The following is a 20423-nucleotide window of genomic DNA, read 5'->3' as shown; positions in this document are numbered from 1 at the left end:
TCATTGTTACTTAGTAGTAGATGGGAATTTTTATAAGTGGAATTTGTTTCATTTGGTATGAAAGTGAGGTGGGGATCAATCTTCCTGCCTATTGTATGCTTGCCCCAAGGCAGGTTCTTAGACTGTTAGACTGTTGGAATAGAATTGTCCCCATTCCTACAAAAACACACCCTACTTTATGGGCTATCAAAATAGCTGTATCCTGTTCCGCATCTAAACCCCAAATAACACTTAAGCAGCCAAATTAAAACATTAAATTGTCTGTCTGTTGTTGTTGTTGCCATTATTTACCAGATAATTGTTCAACTCTCCCCTTAGCTTTTACTATATGGACCAGGAATTCAAATCGTTGACCAGAGACTAAAATATTCCAAGCAAGGTGTCTGTTTTTTACAGGTGAGAATTATTTTAAGGCAACCTCATGTATCCAGAAGTTTAAAAAATAAAGACTATCAGTAACCAAAGGACAACATTTATGACATAGGAAGTACTCAATATCTGTTTATAAAAGGAAATGTTTTCCCCTGGAGTTTTATCTTTTTAGTTATGTTGGAACACATGTCATTTTATAAGAATTATTTTATAAACATGTTAAGGGATGCATTTATTTAACTGTACAGGCTTAGACCAGGTCTGCTACTACAAAGCAAGACAAAAACTTCAGCCATTTTCTACTGATTCTGGGCAGTATTAACAGCAGAGTCAAGTAGAGAAAAACCTTGGATTGAGAGTAACTTGTTCTGTGAGTGTTCCGCAGGACGAGCAAACATTTCTAATAAATTTTAACTTGATAAATGAGTTATGTCTTGCAATATGAGTAGTACCTGATGCTGGATATCACATGATTACAACTGAGGCATTGGTTCTTGAAATTCACTTTGATATACGAGTGGTTTGGCTTACAAGCATGTCTCCAGAATGAATAATGTTCGCAAACCAAGCATAATTTTTATTGTAATTTTAATAATCAAAATGAACTGCACCAAATGGCACAGAGTTGGTGTGTTACAAAGAGACATTAAACTGAAAACTTATAAATGTCTTCTTTGTGTTCAAACCCCTACTTTTTTCCAGGTGTTATGTGGAAAGTAAAAATTTAAGGGATAATTGGGTTGGTTTTCCATGGACTAGTTACTGATCTCTACTTGGAAGAACCACAACACTCATGAGTTGCTTGCTTTACTCATGGCTGGCCCTGCTTTCCTAGAGTAAATATCCTTATTTTCCTTATAAATATGTCTGTATCCTTAACCATTTATGCAGTAATGACTGTATTGCCTTTTATTTGGTATTTTGTACTATACGTTTCATTTCATTGGCATTGGTATTTTAATATTCAATTAACTTATTTAATAATTAATGATTACTATATTGGCAATGGTAATTATATAATGAAGATGTACTTTTAGTTCATTAGGCATTTAATCTTAAAATTTTTTTTTTACATTTATTCATTTTTGAGAGACAGAGAGAGACAGAGCATAAGTGGGGGAGGGGCAGAGAGAGAGGGAGACACAGAATCTGAAGCAGGCTCCAGGCTCTGAGCTATCAGTGCAGAGCCTGATGTGGGGCTCAAACTCACAAACCGCGAGATCATGACCTGAGCCAAAGTTGGACACTCAACCGACTAAGCCACCCAGGCGCCCCAGGCATTTAATCTTTTAAATGCCTTTTAAAAAAAATGTTTATTTTAAGAAAGAGAGAGAGAGAGAGGAGAGAGGAGGGAGAATGCCTGTGTAAGCAGGGGAGGGGCAGGGGGCGGGGAGAGAATCCCAAGCAGGCTGTCAGCGCAGAGCCCAACATGATGCTTGATCCTGTGAACTGTGAGATCATTACCTGAGCCAAAATCAAGAATTGGACACTCAACCAACTGAGCCACCCAGGCACCCCTTAAATGCCTCTTAAATAACAATTTTATCTTTTAAAACACTACCTTGTATGTGTTTGCAGCTGAAATATAGAAATTAGAACTTGACACAATCTATATCTCTTCTTTTTCTTCTTCGTCTTACTGCTACTACTACCATTATTAAAAAGCTAGACATTGGGTATAAGATCACATACCCAAAACCACGGTCTTAATTTTAATAACTGTTCTTATTCTTATTCTATCTTGAATTAAATCATAATGTTAGAACATAGTGCAATAATTAAATGGAGTACACAACAATAACAATAAAATGAGTGAAGGGCAAATCATGTGCTTTCCATGGAAAAATTTGTATCAGAAGTTGTTCAGGTATACTTTTATTAAATTTTCTGTTTTAAATGAGATATTGGGAATATTGTTTTTGCATTCTGGTGTTTACCCAGATATGGATGCTCAAAGACAGATGTCTTAATGGAAGAAGCAAGATTGAAACATAAATGAAAACTTTCCTCAAAGAAGAGATCTCGAAAGGTTAGGGTGAGCCAAGTTACTGAAGCGTACTATATATTTCTGCGTTCTCTGCTTTTTTAACCTGTGAGATGTGACCTGATTTTTCCCTTTCATTCAAGGTCGTCACTAAACTCACAGAAAATCAAAAATAAAATAGTACAAAGGAGGAATAGACAAAGGAGAGTTTAGGTGCATATTTTAAGATACCACATTGGTTTAAAATAACTTACGATGAAAGGGTCACTTAAGAAGGGCACTGCTTAAAATTTAAGCAGGCAGTAATGGAAAGCGACAGACCTCAAACAATTTAAGTCTTTCACAGCTGAGTGAATTCACAGTGACAGCAAGACAAGGATGTGCTAACTTACCTCTGCAGGACCTTGGCTATTGCTTCATAGGCTCTCCCCAGGCTGAGATCATCTTCCAGGTCTATGGAGATTTTACTGTAAGTGTTAAGGACCTATCAGGAAAAGAAATATGTATTAAACATACAGCATGGCCAGATTCACTGATGTTTTCATTTCATAACAGAAAAGATTAAAATTAATAGCTGTTTTTAATGTCTCCATAAAATATTTTTTTGTGTATTAAAAATTCATGTTGGTTTGGTTTATTTTTATCCATAGTATAACTTGTTTCACAGCAAACTCTTTAAGCCATGACAGTGAAGTCTTACTTTTATAAAAATAATTCTTTTCCTGCACAATCCAAAATTTTCCAATTTATATAACTTAGGTGTGAATAAATAATTGAATGGTTTACAACATTATTTTAAAATATGGTACTATTATCTAAGGTAATGTAAGGCAGATTACAATATTCTACTGTGGTAGCTTAACTATCACGTTCTTTCTATAAATAGCGGTTTTGTAAAGTGTGAATTTAGGTGCTAAGCAATTTCTAAATCTATCATTTTATTAGATGCATATCTCACAGTTTGTACATGTAGTCAGTATACACTAAAAATATTTCTTAAAAATGTACTTCATTACCAACAATCTCTTCAATAATCAAAATATTATGGCTGCCATAGCCAAACATATGATCTTAATTTAATTTAACACTGACATCAACTTTATGGTATAATTTTCCTTTTTATTCTTTTTCTCTCAATGACCAGAAGGAGGAAAATATGTAAAACAAAATTCCTATTCTTTCTTCTTCCTTCATTGTTACTTGACCTAACCTATTACACACATGAGGACACAGGAAATCTCCAAAGACCTCTATGGAAATCCTTTTTGCACATTTTCTAAGACAGAATTAGTGAAAGTCATTTGACAGCATTTGGAGAGAGAGGCAGGGTGAGGGAGGACATAAATACGTGCTTTATGCTACTGCCCGACTTAGGCAGCTTTGAAGATTTAAGTATTAGAGGCAGTGTTGACATTTGACTTTACTTTCTTAAAGTTAACATTTGGGAAATAATTTCAACGAGGCCATTACGATACCGCATAACATTTGTTTGTGTGTGAGTGTGTGTGTGTGTATGTGTGTGTGTGTGGTTTGCAAGTGACTGCTTGACATAACACTGACATTAAAACTTACTGATACATATTGACCCAGTGTTTTAAACCTACAAAGTTAAAATTTTTGATTCTTATTTTTAAGCTTCTTAATATGCTTTGTATAAACCCAAGAATATTATTTCCACTTTGTCTTGCATACCTGACAATACCTACATTAAATCTGATACAATTTGACATAGACCTTTCTGAGTTAAGGGGCAGAACTCATGAATTTTGTAAATATAAGAGACCTTATTGAATCCAAATACCAAAATATTTAGGAAGAGACCTTCTAGTGTCTTTTTTTGGTTGATATATTTTTATATATGACATTTTAGAACTTTACGATTGAATATTATTAGATTTCTTGCCAAAAACAACTTGTTTATTCACCAAATATCGTTACTGTGTACCAGGTGCTATGTTAGACCTTAAGAAATCTTAGTTAGAAGGGAACATGCTTGCAGCCCTGAAGGCGTTTACAGTCTTATGGCATAGAAGTTTGGGTTGATACGCTGTGTAAATTAGCAACGACTGAAGGCAGGGTTCCCCAGGGCTTACACCATGCTTCTACTGCACACTCTCCCGTGCCCCTGGTCACCTGGAGCAGCACAGTAAGTCCCACAGGCGCCCATTACCTTGAGGATGTGACTCTACCCTCTGGATAGGAGGGTAGGTGTTCAAGAAATGATAGGTAAATATTTCAGTGCTGGTGACACTTTAATTTGTGGCTTGAGAGAGTTCATACATCAGCTCAAACACTTTACCTAAAAACAGGAAACACATAGGCAGTAGGAAGCACATAGTTCACTATTGGCCCAGTAGGGAAACAATGAATGACATGAAGTCCAAACTGAAGACCTAGAATGTGCCATAGAGGAGCCCATCTAAATCAGGCAGGACCTCTGCTCCTCAGGAATGTGAACTCTAGGGGGAGACAGTAAATGCAGACAGGTGGATGGATGGCAAGAACACAAGGCAAAACTCAGCACATTGGGGAATCATATAGTTAAATCTAAGGGGTATAGGAAGGACATTGTTAAAATAAAGAGGAAAAACTCATAAAAGTGGAAAAATAACATGAGATTAAATACTGTGCTGAAAATAAAGACGTTTTATATTGATCTTCTGGTAAGCTACGTTACCTGCTTTTTAATTAACGTAGGCAAGGTATAATTTACAAGTGAATAAACATTAATCAATTCAAATCCCTAGGCAAATAGTGGAGTCTTTTTTTTTTTTTACAAAGAATAATACTTCAATACTTCAAGTGAGAAAATACAGTGTGCAAATCTGAGAGATCAACTGTACTTGGTTGAATATCCCTTTGGCACACAATATGCTGGAAATGAATCCAGATTAAGTTCTATCATCACAAATCGAAGAGGAGAGAATAAAGACTCTCAGATGCAAACTCTTTTGATGAACTGAAAATTCATTATGTATCTTTAAACTTTATTCACAATGAACTTAATCAACCTTTGTCAAAAGACAAAGGAAACATGATTAAGCACACTACTAGATAAATTTCAATGAACACCAAACTGTGTAGGATTACAAGGTTGTCAAAGTTAGAAAAATCAGTTCATATACCACACAAAAATCGAGCACTACATAGGTACCTAAATGGTTCCAATAATTTCAGTGAATAATGGAGATGAAGCTTTGAAAACTATTTCACTTCAAGTTTTAAAGGCAACGGGCCTCATCTTCCCACTAGAATAAAATTGATTTACTTGAAAAGGCATTTTCAAATAAAATCCCAGGTTCTTAAAATGAGATAATTTGTATTGGTCACCTAAAAACAAAACTAGTAGAATACTTAGCATAAAAAATGAGAATGTGCAAAAGAATCATGTTGGCAATATGCTACAAATTCTTTGAAGAATTGTTACTGTAAGATAAAATTTTAAGGGTCATTAATTTCTCTTGCTGCAATATCCTTCGAGGGAACACTGGACTTAAGTCAAGATTGTCACCTGTCAACAAAGTGAATGGGAGACAGTGAGAGAGAGGCAGAGAGAGAGAGAGAGAGAGAGAGAGATTGAGAAAAAAGCATAGAAAAGTAGCCTTGTCCTCCCAGATTATAAGAATATATTTTGTGCCTGAGCTTTGGTACTTTTCAGGGCAGATACATAAGAAGTCATTATTAGGTCTATTAATATCAAACGCCCTATTGTTCTATATAACCTTTAAATGTTTAGGATTTCCAGTTATGAGGGTGATTGGGACAAAAGAAAATAATCTATTTTATATTGACCCCCACTTCTTGTCTTCTTCTATTTTCTCATTCCGCATCTCTCTGCAATTCCTCTTTTACAGTCCCCTTATCTTAGACAACATTAAAACAGAAAGAACTTCCAGCAATAATGGCCCTTATATTTGTTTTCACAGCCAAAGCCTGCTTTAAACCACACTCTTGGCCTAACTCTCCCAAATTAGATGGAATCATCTCCCTGCTCTTTGGCCCAGCCAGCTGTTAAAAGAAAACACTGTTCCAGTTAATTTGTTTTAAAACCTTTATATATTTTTAAATGATTGTAGATTCACATGCAATTATAAGAAATAATACAGAGCACTCTCATATATCCTTCACCGTCTTTCCCCAATGGCAACATCTCATGTAACTACAGTACGGTCTCACACCAAGAAATTGATGTTGATAAAATTCATCCACTTTTTTCAGATTTCACAAGTTTTACTTGCACTCCCGTGTGTGTGTATGTGTGTGTGTGTGTGTGTGTGTGTGTGTGTGTGTGTTTGCATGTGGGTGTTAATTTTAGGCTATTTTATCACATGCATCTATCCATGTAATAAACACCACTATAGCTAAGATACAGAAAAGTTCTGTTGCTACGATCATCCTTCACGTTACCCTTTCATTTTTAGTATGTTTGCTGCTTGGAAGAGAAAAGAGAAGTGGAGAAAAAATTATTTTTTCTTTTTTGGTTGGGTAAAAGAAAGATCTGCCTTAGGAAAAATTCTGAAATAACTTGGCAGCTGATCTGTTCCCTTTTGGCACAACTCCCTTAACCTTGTGTGTATTTCACCAGGGAAATTTCCTCAGCTAAGTGACAGAAGGACAGTAGTTGATTAAACTAGTTCATACTTAGGCGTGAATGACTGCCAGAAGAAGTTGTAGTTTTTTTTCAAAAAATTTTTTAATGTTTATTTATTTTACAGAGCGGGGGGTAAGGTTAGAGAGAGAGAGACAGAGTGTGAGTGGGGGAGGGGAGAGAGAAAGCTGGGGAGGGGCAGAGAGAGAGGGAGACAGAATCTGAAGCAGGAGCCATGCTGTGAGCTGTCAGCATAGTGCCTAACAGGGGGCTCAAACTCACACCATAAGATCATGACCTGAGCTGAAGTTGGATGCTGAACCAACTGAGCTACCCAGGTGCCCCAAAGTTGTAGTTTTAAAAAGAGGATGCTTGGGGCGCCTGGGTGGCTCAGTCGGTTAAGCGACCGACTTCGGCTCAGGTCATGATCTCACAGTTCGTGAGTTCAAGCCCCACGTCAGGCTCTGTGCTGATAGCTCAGAGCCTGGAGCCTGCTTCGGATTCTGTGTCTCCCTCTGTCTCTGCCCCTCCCCTGTTCATGCTCTGTCTCTCTCTGTCTCAAAAATAAATAAAAAACATTAAAAATATATATATAAAAAAAATAAAAAGAGGATGCTTGCTAGCCCCAAGTCACTTCTTCTGAGTGGAGTTTTATGCGGTCTAATGAAGTGAAATGAAACAATTCAGATAGTGTGTGGCAGGATAATTGGGGACAAAGGTTATAAAACGAAAAAGAAAGGTCAGCCTTCTATTGAAATTCAGCCTTATGATATGATCCCTTAAGCAGGTACTGATTTTTATAACCTCTTTTTTGGGGTCTACTTCTATACCTCAGGTTTTCTAGAAGCCTCACACACTTGCCCACAATCTCTTTATCAAAGTAGTATGAAAAGATGAAAAAAAGGTAGAGGGAAATGTGCAGCAGCAGATGTGAAAATCAGGTGTTCCTAAGTCATTGATACCTGAAAAGGTAACTCCCTCTCATTATCGCTTTCCTCATAATGCTCAACCTTCAGAACCAATGTATTATGCGAAGTAATCTTCTAGTACTTTCCATCAGATCATTAGATGTGACTGCAAGATAAAACGATATATATATTTTTTATGTACATAGGGTATATTACATATCTACATGTGTAATATAGATATATCCTTGCTCTTAAAGACCTTACTAAGGCAATAAGACTTATAGACATTGATATTATATAGTGCTATAAGTCTGTATAAAGGGCTAAAAATCTAGTTCAAAGACATTAATTCATTAAACAAATACTGAGTGTCTTCCATGGGTCAAGTCTTTTTTTAGGTGCTAGGCATACAGCAACAAATAATACAAAATCCCTGCCCCCGTGCAGTCTCTACTGTATCTAGGAGATGAGGCAAAAATCTGTAATAAAATAAATAAATGAGTGAATTTCAGATAGTGTAGGAGCAATGAAGAACTGGGAAAGGCTTCCTTTAGGAAGAGAAATTCAATCTGCATTTTAAGGGAATGATGGGATTGGGTCAGTGGGGAGGAGGGCAGCTTGAACAAAGGTTTGGGGAAGAGAATGAGTGATACAATGAGGAAAAAGCTTTACCAGAGTACACAGAAGTAACAATGTCCAATAAAAAGTCTGCTTTAAGGCTCATGCATAGAATGTTTTGTCTGATAACATGGACTAAATAATCATAGTTTTAATTGATGGTATGAAGTGATAAACTTTCAAGTTGCAATTTATCTTTTTGATTACAAAGGAGAAATCTGATTGTTGCTTTGAAGGTATGGTGCGTTATTCACTTTCATTCTTTATGCTACATGCACATAAATGTAGTCTTTTGCAAGACTTTTTTTATTCATAGTTTTTGTCTTTCTGTTTTCTAGGCTGCTCGATGTGTTTGGTTAAAATACGTCACATCCAAGATGCTGCAGGTTCTGCCTTGCTTCCTATTATGCAAGTTCTCAAAAAAATTAATGCATAGTTGTTCCTGTGTCTAGGGAAAGGAGAGGAAATATTCTTCTTTTCTCCCTCTGGCATAGCACTGAGCATGCACCACTCAAACTAATAGAGATCAGCGACATGAAGTTAAAATGGGCCCCCATGCTCTGGTTGGTGACCCGTTGTTACTGTAGGAAAACAACTCATGGAATCCACCACATAAAGTAAGTTCTAACATCTAGCCCATTTGAGATGGAAATTTTGTAATTTTGCAAAAGTTTCAAGGAGGTATAATCCTTTTACTTCACATTTTTGGTATTTTTTTTCTATATACATTTCTTTTTTCACTTACCAACCGCCCCTACTGCTCTCTTCCTTAGTTAATTCAATATTTGAAATCAGTAGGGACTCCTCCTCGGAGGGCATAGACTAGGCTTTGGAGGAGCCTTATGGGATAATTAATCAAATCTCCCTCTGGGTGTTCACATTTTCTTCAAATAGCATAGGCTCTCAAGTCACACAGGTCTACTACTGAGCTGATTGACATGTGTCAAGTCACTTAGTCTCTCTGAGCCTATTTCCTCAGGTATAAAATGGAAATGAATAAAGTCTACCTTGAAGGGATGTTATAAAGTTCCAATAAGATGAGGTATTAATAATAATACCTACTAAAGATTTGAATAAAGCAACTGTTTAATTTCCCCAAATACTTATCTTACTTACCTAAGTGGTTTTCAAATGGGGGTGATTTTACCCCCTAGGGGATATTTGGCGGTGTGTGGAGATATGCGATGTAGTCGTAATTGGGAAGGTTGCTACTGTCATCTAGTGAGAAGAAGCCAAGGATACTGCTAGATACCCTGCAAGTGCACACGGAAGCCGCCCCCCACCCCCGCCCCAACGAAGAATTATGCAGCCAAAATGTGAACAGTGATGATGTTAAGGAATCCTGATTTAGCCTTCACCTCAACCATTCTCATGATTCGAAACCATCCCCTTGTGAAGCTGGCCGCTCTGTCATTGAAGAGGTAAGTGAGACAACTATTGGTTAAGTTCAGCAAAATCTGTAACTTCTACCTGCTCATGATGGTTGTGTTTTGTGAGGCAACACAAAATAAGCCCATCCCTCTTCCATGTGATGTTGCTGAAAGACAGCTATTTGCCCTCTTAAAAGCCTCCAAACATATAGAGTCGTCCAGGAGACTCTGAAATGAATGAGAATGTAACCCCCACAGTTTAGCCACATTTGAACGTTTCCTTCTTAGTTTTGTCTGAGTTCTAGAAGAGTTTAAATAAACCCACCTGGACCAAAAAGTTCTGTGAAACAGCAAAGAGCCATCCATCAGGTTTGTTTGTAGAGAAGTTATGGTCTATTACCTAGGGTGGATTTGTTACCCCTTCTCCTTGCCCACTATAAAAAGACAGTACAGCTAATATTTTCTTATACATCTCCTACACAAACCCAAAATTGTGCCATTTCATAACAAAAGTTTGGCTCTGTGCTCAACAGAGTGCACTACTTTGAGGAGAAAAAGGCAATGATGCAGGTCGACTCTTGTGCAATAAGAAATATAGAAATAAAAAATCAAGTTTGCCATCTTGAGCTTGAAATCAACGTCAAATCTTATCGGAAATACATTTATTCTGATTTCTGGCAATCTAACCCCCTTTAGCCATTTCACAGTTGGTGAGCAGAAAGGATGTTTCTGCCTCATTTACGGTGTCTGAACATGATTCAGACAATCAACTGCAACATTAGTCAAAGAAATCAGTGGCTAATGAATTCTGACAAGCACTGCAGTAACAGGCTGAGGACCAGACTGGACCATAACAACATTCAGAGTACTTTACTGGAGCCAGCAATCAGAGATGGCAAAAGACGGTTAAAAATGGGGGTAAACAGAACTGGTCTCATATCACTTAAAGGCTCTTATACATTTTTTTGCAAAGTCATAGTATCTGACATGTAGTAGATACAGTAATCCTTTCCTACAAATATGTTATATTGAATGAACACTGAGGACAAGGACAAGTGAGTCGGCATCTCTGTAAACTATAACACATAAAAGTGGTTAAATATTTTGCATTCTGCTGACACTATATTCTTAAGTTAGGAACAGTCTAGCCTTACTATTTATACTGACCATTTAGAGTATGTACTCTCTCTTCCTGAAATGCATTACTCATGATTTAGAGTAACTGTCACACATGGTTTACATTGCCCAACACGCAATATGAAGGCTACATGGTCTAGTGCAGAAAGGACTGAATGTTAAAAGGTATGAGTTCTAGTTTCTCTTCTGCCATTAGCTCAGTGTGTGACTTTGGACAGGTCACTTGGTTACCTTGAGCATCAGTATCTAAGTCTGGAAGATAATGGGGTGGGACCAAACGATCTAAAATTCTCTCTTCCAACAAACTGAGGGTTGATGGGGGGTGGGAGGGAGGGGAGGGTGGGTGATGAGTATTGAGGAGGGCACCTTTTGGGATGAGCACTGGGTGCTGTATGGAAACCAATTTGACAATAAATTTCATATATTAAAAAAAATAAAATAAAATAAAATTCTCTCTTCCAAAAATATTAATTGGAGTTCAGAACTCTAAATTGATATATTTAGTAATTTAAGATAGGCTCTGATTGTTTTCAAATATTTATCCTTGGCTTTAAAATCCCTGATAAATTTATTTAATTTTATTTTTTAAAAATTTTTTAAAAGAAACAAAATGATGAGTCCTTTCATTCAATTGAAATGTTACAGCAAGGAGAGCTGAATCTATAATGTTTGGGGTTCATATTAAATAGCCATTGTCATAAATGCAATAATCAGCACGCTTCAAAAATAGCCAATTATTTTACCACCTAAAATTTTAAAGACTTATGAAAATTCAAGGTTATCGTTAAGTTATGTAAACTAAATTAGAATTCTTAGTTAATCTCTCACATGCTAGGAGTTCACATTGCATTTTCAAATGCTTGGTTCTGGCTCAGGTCATTGCTTGCAGTTCATGAGTTCAAGCCCTATACTGGGCTCTGTGCTGGCAGCGCAGAACCTGCATGGGATTCTCTCTCTCCCTCTCTCTCTACCTCCCCCCGCCCCGGCTCATGCACATGTTCTCTCTCTCTTTCTCAAAATAAACAAACTTTAAAATAAAATAAAATAATAAAAAATAAAAATTTTCTGAATCATAAATTGGAACATATTGTTCAAAACTGCCATTTCTTTAAAACAATTTTTTTAATGCTTATGTTTTGAGAGAGAGACTGAGTGTGAGTGGGGGAGGGGCAGAGAGAGAGGGAGACACAGAATCCGAAGCAGGCTCTAGGCTCTGAGCTGTCAGAACAGAGCCTGGGTGGGGCTAGAACTCACGAACTGAGAGGTCATGATCTGAGCCAAAGTTGGACGCTTAATCAACTAAGCCACCCAGGCACCCCAAAACTGCCATTTCTAAATCAGTCATTATAGTTTAGTACTATTTTAATGAGAGACATATTTATGAAGAATTTTAATTCCAATTCTCAATTATTTTCTAAGATGTAAATCAGAAAGCATAAAAATATTTATCCTGTACAACCCAATCATAATGTGAGTTATATTTATAGCTCCTTCAAAAAAAATTTTCCCTGCCCTCAATTTCTTGCTAGGAAAATCCACTAGAGGCTTTGTTTCATATTTTGCCAGAGGGCCCTTGAAGAAAGGTAGTCCAGAAATCTACGAGGTGGCCGGACATAAAAAGTTCTACTTGGTGGAAGACTATAGTGATTAGTTAGCTCCATCTTAGGAAATGCAGACCCACTGAGCAGCTGGTAATGGCAGAAGTGAGGAGGTGCTCCAAGATAAATGAACACCAAGAGAGTGGTTGGATTATGTCAATAGAGTGAAATCAACTGACCGCTGCTGCTAAGGGGATAATAAGAAAACTCAGCCCCTTTTGACCTGAGTCCTCTGGTTCCCAAGAATCTTTCAGTCTATGAACTGCAACTGTCTGCTGATCCCAAGTATTCATGGGATAGGATGCATGTACCCATCAGGAATCTTTACAATAGCTTCCCTTACTTGAAGTAATCTGAATGACTCTCTTTCTTGTACCTGCAAAATAAAACTGAGAAACACCGCGAGATAAAAGGGCTCTCTTGAGCTAATGTGGCAAATGAGTAACTTCAAGGTCTTCCCCTGTCCATGTTTACCAGTGAGAGACAGTACATGTTGATTCTTTCCATGGCAACCCACCAACAAAAACAGATTCTATAAAATGATTCGAGTTTTCATTTGCAGAAAAGATTTTGAATGAAAAAAATGTTTTTTTTAAACTAGGATATTCTCAAACTCCACTTGTTGTTTATATGAGGATGAAAAGGGATTGTGACAAATGATTCCATTATACCTACGATAACATTACCAGTAATTTCAGTTGTCTGTTATTTATGGAGACTAAAGACAGTGGTGGCAAACTGAATCAAATGAAGTGCCACTCAAATCTAATCTGACCACACACATATTGTCACTCACTTTGTCAGTGCAGAGATGTCAACATTTATGTCTTGCTGGAATGTGTGGGACTCTGGGAACCTCACTCCAGCCACACAGACCTTTCACTATCAGGAATGAGCCCAGTGCTGTCCACCTCCACGCCCCTCTGCCTGCATTGCTCTTTCTTACTTCACTCCTGACTCTTCCACTCCCTGGACACACACACCACTTTCTTGTGCTATTCCAGCACTTACCACAGCATCATATGTATCTACTTATTAATATTTGTCTCCCTTGGGGCGCCTGGGTGGCTCAGTCGGTTAAGCATCCGACTTCAGTTCAGGTCATGATCTCATGGTTCGTGAGTTCGAGCCCTGCGTCGGGCTCTGTGCTGACAGCTCAGAGCCTGGAGCCTGCTTCCGATTCTGTGTCTCCCTCTCTCTCTCTGCTCCTCCCCTGCTCACACGCTGTCTCTCTCTCAAAAATAAAGATTAAAAAAATTTTTTTAAATTATAAAAACATATTTGTCTGTCTCCAATTAGGTCCTAAGTACCACGAGAACAGGAACCATACCTGTTTTGCTCTCCATTATACCCCTAGCTCCTACTTTTATGTTAATGTTGAATACTGCTGAATGAATACGGAAGAGCCCTTGGAAAGTACTAGTGGTGAAGTACCTGCAGAAACATATATAATGAGCTTCTATATTATATAATACCCCTATAATTATATTAGTAATGTATTTATAATTATATATTGTCTTCATAAGAACATTACACATAGCTATTTGCCTTAAAGAAAAATAAGCTATTATAAATTATTATATAACATATACATTACACATAATATACATTACAGTTTATCACATATTATATATTACATTATATTTTCTATCTTTTGCATTGAATATCATTCAATAAAGGAAAAAACTATGGCACACTATAACTATGGTAAATGGAAAGTACGGAAACTTTTTCAGTTAACAGCCAGTCCTGGAGAAAATTCAAGTATCAGCAAACAGGCCAAATTCTTAAAAGGCGGGCTTAAATGACATTTCAAAATGATGTAAGAACCCCCTACTAAATGTGTGCTTGTTTCATCTAATCATATTCCCTAATGAGTAAGTTTCCATTACGAACCCATTATGCTCGGTGAGGACAAGCAGATCCGAGGCTGAGACTGTTAGATTAGTCATGGTATCTTGAGTAATAATTCTTCCTATCTGTGGAGGGAGTATAAAACTCTTTTTCTCTTTCTTTTAAAATCTAGACTGATGAGAGACATATATAGTTACTATCTTCCCAAGTAACAAGCTAAGACAGACAGGTAAGCAGTGAAAAGTCACTAGCTTAGTGACAAACCAAGTTCCTCAGCTTCCCCTGAAGGGGTGACGTACCAACCTTCTTCCATTGGACCACTTGGAGCGTAATGGTTTCTGGCTCCACAGGAAAGGATCAAAGTGTGTTCTATATTATCCAGAAGGTTTTAATAAACACTAATACTGTGAAAATTTCTAGATTTCTGCATGAACCAATTCCCACTTGGAGATTTGTTTTTCTCCTGAAGGTAGGGCCATCATCTATTCATAATCTCTCTTACTAGATTTCTTCCTCATTGAAGGCAAGATTCAATAAAATTTCATTCTGCTTCCCCTTTCTCAGAAATCCATGAAAGCCTTGAAAAACATTTTGAGCATATTCTCTCCGTGCAATTTGATATCCTTTCCACCACAGGCCATTATTCTGGTAAACTCAGTAAACCCTAATTTAGATCCACGGTGTAATGCTTTTAGATCAAGCTGGGTGAACACGTTTCTTTAAAATAAAACATGGTAGGAAAGTCTTTCTCTGAATGCTTGCTCACAGAGGAAGCTTCATCTATTTCCCTTTCGCCGTGATGGAAGAGGCAAGAAAACAATTTATGAGTCATTTCCATTCTGACAGATGCGGCCATGACTGGAAAGGCGATGCCTGCCAAGAGCTTTTATCAAGTAGGTTATAACAACTAGTAATAAGTGTAAATAATAAATGGTTGGAATCTTCGGGGAAACAGTGGCAATACGAAACGATTTTTGGTACTTCTGATGGGGCTCTGCCACTCTTGGAATTCCCTGCCTTCCCAGTAGAGTTTTGGCCTGACAATAAACAACAGTTTAGTACTTTATCTAATCCCAGCCAGGAGGTGAGTTCAACAGCAAGCTTTTGCAGATGTTCACATCCAATAATCTATCCATAATTGATGAAACAGGGAGGTCAGATGTAATGGCTGCTACTATTCCAGCAACAAATAAATGGTTATTGACAAAACAAGCCAGTGTGGCGCAGAGCGCTGAGCAGTGACAGGCATGCGGCGGTGCTGGGCAGAGGCGGGGAGGGCTACTGGATTCCTCAGCCAGCCGTGTGGCAGGAGGGCCACAATGACACATAAGCAGATGGAGGTGACTTGGAGAGGAAAAGGGAGGTTGCTGAAGTACAAAAAAAAGACGAAGACAGGCAGAGGCAGAGAAGAAAATGATGAGTGAGCCCTGGGCAAGGCTGGGGACCCGGGTGAGTACAAATGTGCAAACAGTTCAGAAATGCCTTTGAATGTGCGCACTGTGATCCAGATGTCTGGTTGCTTTTATCACCAGTGTGTCTTCACTCATAAAGCTGGCTGTCAAACTGTGCAGCCTAGGTGACTCTAACACCAAAGTGCCTGCATGGGATGCTTTGCTGCCCAGACCCTCCCTCCCACTGAGGGACATCCATCGATATTCCATTTAGCACTGCAGATACCGTCTTTTCCCTATGTATTAAAAAAAATCTATGAAAATCATGTATGTAATTTTAACAATATTTTCAGATAAGCCAAAGATGCAAGATTGTGAAGCTAGAAAATTTCCCAAGACTGGGACTAATCCTGAAATACATGCTGCTTAAAATCAAATTTACTGCAAAGGCATGTGAGTGCAAGGCAAAGTTTTCTTTAATAATAAAAAACAAACACTGCACTCTATTCACCTCAACCTAAGCAAAGAGTATAATAAATGCATTAATCGAGTATACTTTTATTGACTGAATAAAATTCAAGATATTTAAACATAAATAGCCGAAATCCTACATTTCTATTCCAGTGCTAAAAAATAATGTTTTACACAGTTTACTATGTAATATTATAAGATGAAGAATGGTAGAATGAAATGGTAGTTATTATTGCTATAGGTAGTCATAAAGAGGCTTGGGACAGAGATGTTTTAAATATTAATATTCCTAAAATCACTTAAATCAATTTAACACTCTTTAGTGGTTTATTTAGAAGCATGATTTATTTTATATTTTGCAACCAATGCCTTTGATCAGCTCTGAAATAACATATGAGCTGAAAATAAACTGGCAAAACAAATTGCTGCTAGCATTCTTATAGTAAGCTTTAGGTTTTATACGATAAACTAGAAAATTACCATTATATTTGGCATTTTCAAATTATTTATCAATATTTCGAAATGGAGAATTATAGAGCCCAGAAGCAATGGTGGAGATCATTTCCATAATAACTTGCTAGTTGCTCTGCTTCCTGGGCCCTGCCATTCTCCACGCTGGTGTCCCCCCATCTAGCAACTGTGACCTGCCCCAGCCCCCAGTCCCCAGTCCCCAGGGCCATTTCTGTCCCTATTCTATCAGGGCAGAAGCTTGCCATCACATCAGTCTGCCACAGATCATATTCTGATTTGATCTCTATTAAGGTGACCAGGCTTTTTCCATGTGCCTTGACATGTGTCCCAGACCCTGGAGCAGCATCCCCATCTTGTTCTTCTTACCTAAATCTCTGTCTTGGTGCTGGTTGGGTCCCTATTTACTACAAAGCTGAAGACCTACCTTGTGGCCTCAGTATGCTCTCGTCAGGAGTGCCACTCCTAAGTCTCAGTCCCTGTGGCTTGGTGCTTGTCCCTTGCCAATGGCAGTCACTACCACTTATGGAGCAAAAGCTACATATGTGGAGTGTTTCATATTCATGGTACATTTAATTTTCACAGAGCCCTCTGAGATAAATATCAATATTCCCATTGTACAAATGAGGTAAATTAAGTGTAGAGAGGTTGAGGAACTTGCTCTGGTACACACAGTCCTAGGGCTGGAGAAGAAGAAGAGATTTGAACTGGGTTTATTGGACTTTGTCTCCTGCTCATTTTGTTCTTGTGCACTGTGATATGCTTGCTGCTGGTTACCCTTGAGCATGACTTTGCAGATCTAGACCCTCAGTTACAGCTTACTACCTGCTGGCACCCTTCCCAGAATTCTCCACTCACCTACAGGGTACCCAGTGCAGCCCAATGTCTGACATTCTACATGTTAACCTCATGTTTACCTGGTTACGGCTTTATCTATTACCAGCTGCTGTTTTTTCATCCTATGAACTAATTATAATAGCTAATAATTGTTAATACTGAGTATTTATTATTTCTTTCCCCTGACTGCAGTGACTGCCCCCCTTTGACTCAGAAGAAAACCTGCCTCACTTTATAATGGCCCATAAGGCCTTCCACGACCCCACCCCTAATCCTCTGACTTTGGTTCCCATTACTCTGCTTCCCTTTTGCTTCTCCTTGGCTTCACTGGCCCCAAGCCTCCAGGGCTTAGGCTTGGTGTCTTGGAGTTTTGGCCTTGACCTTTCCCTCTGCTTGGAATGAACTTCCATCAAATATCTGCCTAGCTGAACTCTCATCTGCTCCCAGTCTTTCTTCAAATGTCAACTTCTCAATGAGGCCCTTTCTGATCACCTATTTAAAACTTCCCCTACTCACCACTTGTTTAGACACTCCTGACTCATTCTTTTCTATTTTTTTTCTTGTCTATAACATGCTTATTACTGTCTAACATGCTAACTCACTTATTATTTTTAATCTCCATTGTCTGTCTTTCTCCAATGGGATGATGCTCCATGAGGACAAAGATCTTTGTTTTGCTGTTGATATATTCCAAGTGTCTAGAACAGGGCCTGGCAATAGGTGCTCCAAAACTATTTGCTGGATATGTCACAGATTGTTCTTAAGACTAGGGGTGCCTGGGTGGCTCAGTTGGTTAAGCATCTGACTTTAGCTCAGGTCATAATCTCATGGTCCGTGGGTTTGAACCCTGTGTTGGGCTCTGTGCTGACTGCTCAGAGCCTGGAGCCTGCTTCAGATTCTGTGTCTCCCTCTCTCTCTGCCCCTCCCCCACTCATACTCTGTCTCTCAAAAATGAATAAATGTTAAAAAAACAAAAAAAGGACTACACATATTAAGTAACTAAATCTTCCCAACACTCAGGAGCAGGCATTATTATTATTCTTATCTCTTTTTAAAGGTAAGAAAACTGAGGCACAGAGAAATAAAGCCAATAGGCCAAGGGTCTTATCTGACCCTTTCTCCCACCTCAGTGCCAAGAGGCTGCCTGATAATGTCACCATAAATGTTAGGCCCCAAGTTCTGGCTCCTTTGGTACCACCTGTCCCACCGTCAGTCAAGATTTTAACAATAGCATCCTGTAACAATGTTGTGAAGGAAAATGAACAAGATTTAACGACTTGTTCGAGACCAAAGAGCTTATGACAAAACTACCACCAGAAGGCAGAATGTCTGACTCCTAATTTGGTGGTCTTTCTGGTATTTTTCAAAACCAATTCTGAAGATTCTAATGATTGCCTGGATGGTAGTTTTCCATTTCCACATAATCTATTATAATAAACAATTAAAAAGTAATTTTGGCTTTGCAACCTTGTAACAAGTATTAATGATTATTTACATAATATTTTAAAAGGAAAATGTTTATTTTGGTAATGTCTGTGATATTATAAACATATAAAATGAACATAATAAACAGTCACTCTGCTGTAAGCTAATATAAGCTCATAGGGAAAATGAATATGTTTAATTAAATTTAGGAAAAATATATAGTTAAATCATTTGCAGAACAATAATAAGGACCAATAAACCATTATCACTTCACTATTCCACTGGAATTTTCATCAACAGGCTATATTAATAAATATCATGTTCACTTTACAAAGTGGGATGCTGAGAGACTTATCTATGCTCTGTTAAGTCAGCAATGGCAGCAGGGATGCCATAATCCTTGCACAAACACAGCAAATCATACTTCTATTATTCTTTAGTATTCACCTGCATTTTGTGAGGGAGGACAGTATGGCAGACATAGATGGAAGTACTTTTTGCATGTTAATCCATTTAATCCTCACAACCACTCTATCGGTTAGTTGCTAGCATTTCCTTACGTTGCAGGTGAGGAAAGTGAGGCACAAGAGAGGTGAGGTGACCCACGTATATGTCACAGGGTTAGAAGTGGCAGGACCAGGCTCTGGAGTTAGGCAATGTGACTCTAGGGGCTACGCTTGTAATCACTACATCATACTGTGATCATGCTTAAGACGGGAACAGAGAGCATTGTAATCTACCAGAAGGACCCTATCTTTCTCCCCCTATTTTGTTTATCCAGAATGTTATAAACATTCTGCCCTACTAGATCTTTTTGTGGAAAACCTAACAAACAGCATTTTTTTATGCTCTTTCCCTTGCATTTACTAAGAGTTGCTGGTTGATAGCCAATTTGCATCAGTAGCAAGAAGAGATTCAGGGTTGTAGGAAAAATATGTTGAACACACTGCTTTTGAAAAAGAATTCTTACAAATGTATTAACTCTAGTGCTGCTAGATATGTCATTGACATCTAGAGAAAACAAGACAAATTCAGCTACGGAGTTAAGTCATGACCAATGAAGAATCCACAATACTCCATTATCTATGCCAATGGAGGGTAAGAGAGAGATGGGAGATGGAAATGTGAGGTGAGAATTCCTTACATCTCTTTCTCTGGAGAAGCTACAAAACAGCGGGTCATCCCTAGCGGGATGCCACTTAATAGTTCCACTTCTGTGTTCCCAAACTCTGTGCCTCTTCTGAACTGGCCTGATAACAGACAGGTGATTCTTATTCTAAGTTTCAATTGTTATTGAATAATAATTTCTACTGGACAAGAATTACAAAATGTTATTTATGCCAACCAGTAATTCATTAAATGGAATAGGTGAGAATGTTATTAAAAGTGTATACATGTGATT

The 20423-nt window shown here is 38.0% G+C and overlaps 1 protein-coding gene across 3 annotated transcripts in view; it reads right to left on the bottom strand.

Annotated features, from left to right (window-relative positions):
• Positions 1 to 20423, bottom strand: part of TTC29 (tetratricopeptide repeat domain 29) — a 240511-nt gene that overhangs the window by 107560 nt on the left and 112528 nt on the right. For all 3 annotated transcript variants that reach the window (XM_015541923.2, XM_007091756.3, XM_015541922.2), the window contains exon 9: positions 2749 to 2840. In XM_015541923.2, coding sequence (XP_015397409.1) covers positions 2749 to 2840 — 92 coding nt within the window. The remainder of the gene's footprint in view (positions 1 to 2748; positions 2841 to 20423) is intronic.

Source organism: Panthera tigris, chromosome B1 (genome assembly GCF_018350195.1).
Source record: "Panthera tigris isolate Pti1 chromosome B1, P.tigris_Pti1_mat1.1, whole genome shotgun sequence".
NCBI lineage: Eukaryota > Metazoa > Chordata > Mammalia > Carnivora > Felidae > Panthera > Panthera tigris.
Note: the sequence above shows the minus strand (reverse complement) of the source record. Positions and strands in the feature narration are given on the sequence as shown.